This window comes from Plasmodium inui, assembly GCF_000524495.1.
Source record: "Plasmodium inui San Antonio 1 unplaced genomic scaffold supercont1.62, whole genome shotgun sequence".
In the NCBI taxonomy this organism is placed as follows: domain Eukaryota; phylum Apicomplexa; class Aconoidasida; order Haemosporida; family Plasmodiidae; genus Plasmodium; species Plasmodium inui.
The window spans coordinates 17906-20129 of record NW_008481896.1 but is presented as its reverse complement, the minus strand read 5'-3'; the positions used below and the strand labels follow the sequence as shown (position 1 = coordinate 20129).

Here is a 2224-nt window from a genome sequence, read left to right as displayed (position 1 = left end):
GCTCCGTTGCTTTACATAGGGATTTAATACTGGTATTTTTTTGTTTTTTTCCTTGTTAAATTTCTCCAATAATAAGTAATCCCCTCAACCGAACTAATCGGACCGCGTTAGCACATTGGTAGTAGTCAGCCACTCCCGTAACGGGACAAGAGGAACTCTTAAATAGAATTATTGCAATATCTTGTCCTCCGCACATTTCAGGGTACGGCGAAGAATGATTAACTCTTACTATTCACTCGCATACTTATTCCCATTTAGTCAAGCCCTTGATCAGAAATGGATTTCTTCTTTAATTAATATTAAACTGATGTAGTGACAGATTTAACAGTTTCATTAAAACCATCATGATCTGCTCACCTAACCTTTGACCGCAATATCCAAAAGGGGATATCCTGTAAAGAATAACAGATTCAAATCAATGGGCGCGATATTATCAAAATGAATAAATATGAGGTCCTTCAGTTAATTATTAATTGAATACTTAGTAGAAATGTTTTCAACAACTTTTGTCTCATAGTAGCCAATTCTGTATCCTGAGAAACCATTGCCTCTTAGGTGGCCTTCCAGTCCATCCGTATAGTTTCACGCGCCAATCAGTACACAGAAATAAACGACGAGTTAAGTATCGCAGAATCTATCATGAAACAGAAGAAAGAAACGAGCAACAAGAATTACCCTGACACTTCTGGAAAGGACTCTCCCGTAAAAGTGACCAACTGTACAAAGTCAGGATTATATTCTAATATGTGGGTTATTACAGTGTGCAATATTCATTTGCGTACACCGACGTGTGGTGTAGGTTCTATCACAACTGTTTAGATGCAATATATTAGCATTATGCCACTTATCAAAATAATATTATCACATAGACATATATATGTATACATATTTACATATAAGTATAGGTACCATTGTAAGGTTCAAGGAAAAATTACTAGAGTGTGCAGTCATATAAATATGCGCCTGCACACTTACTAATCTTTAAGGTTTTTCATAACGCTTGCGCTACACAGAAAGATGCTGGCGAAAAAACTAGGGCTCCTCAATAAAAATCAAATCTTACTTATAAGAAAATGCTCCTTCTTGGTACAATAAAACGCACATAGATCTCCCCAGCAGAACCCGTCCGTAGCGGACATATGCCAAATTATCCTACCTTGCATGTGATCTACGCCCCCTCCTGTATTTTCTCTTATGCTCTCCTCCATGTAGAAGATGTGATCATAGAGAGACCTCAACAAACGGAAACGATCCTTATCATGAATACGAACAGGAGTCATATTTTAACTATATCATTTTACACTAATCCTACACCTCGCATGGAGTTCATGTTTTTATATCTTTTTCTATTATCCCCTCTCCTGTCTTGTGTCGTCTGTAGTTTTATCCATAATGGATTATATGGAGTTTTCATCCCTGGTGTATATTTAAATATGTGTCAGTTTGTTAAAATTGGATACACATATAAACAGTGCATGACATATGAAGACTCGCCTTCTTCAGATTTCTATAAATAATTAAAAATTCTTTCATTCCTATAGGACCCTACCCAAGGCGTGCTTATAACGCTGCAACCATTTATTATTAATGTGATCCCGACACAGCAATTACTATTAATGCCCATTACTTATATACAACATGAAGAGACACAGGTCATATGAATGCCTCCACGAATACTCGCGATTTGTACTTCCGAACAACTCGCCCCCATTAAAATAAATAAATAGGTGGACGTGGGTATGGTTTTAATATTAGAATTGACTTCGTCCTTAATGAGCAAGCAAATTAATCTACTTCCTCATGAGTCACGGAGTAGTGTGTCGCGAGGGGGCATGTAAAGAGCATAATAGTTGACGTCTCACCTGCTGATTTATGTATCCTCTTCCAATCAGGCCATGCGTTCTCTTTCTTAATCTGAACGCAGTCTTATTATTCAACTGTCTAACACGCACTTTTCCTGTTATCCTCCCTGGTCAGAGAATTAGGTTATGTGAACAACCAATTCGAAGTCTCTCTTAAAGAATTCACAATGGTCTCCTGCTCAATGTCTATTTCAATTCTCAGAGTGGAAATACGTCTATTGAGAGCTGTCCTGTATTGACACATTTACACCTATTCATAATTTCCTGTGAACTTCGTTCCTGCAAACTATGCTGCAAAGTCATCTTAGTGTAAAGGACAAGGGACAGGGAAAAAACGAAACAAAGAAAATGCCCCTTGGTAT

At 37.5% G+C, this 2224-nt stretch overlaps 1 protein-coding gene across 1 annotated transcript; it reads left to right on the top strand.

Moving 5' to 3' along the window:
• Nucleotides 1-639: 639 nt before the first annotated feature.
• On the top strand, nucleotides 640-1306 carry C922_05373 (hypothetical protein; the record flags this gene model as incomplete). Its single annotated transcript, XM_008820944.1, has 2 exons — nucleotides 640-746; nucleotides 1213-1306. 2 exons carry the CDS (start codon nucleotides 640-642, stop codon nucleotides 1304-1306), a joined length of 201 nt encoding a protein of 66 aa, XP_008819166.1.
• Nucleotides 1307-2224: the final 918 nt, after the last annotated feature.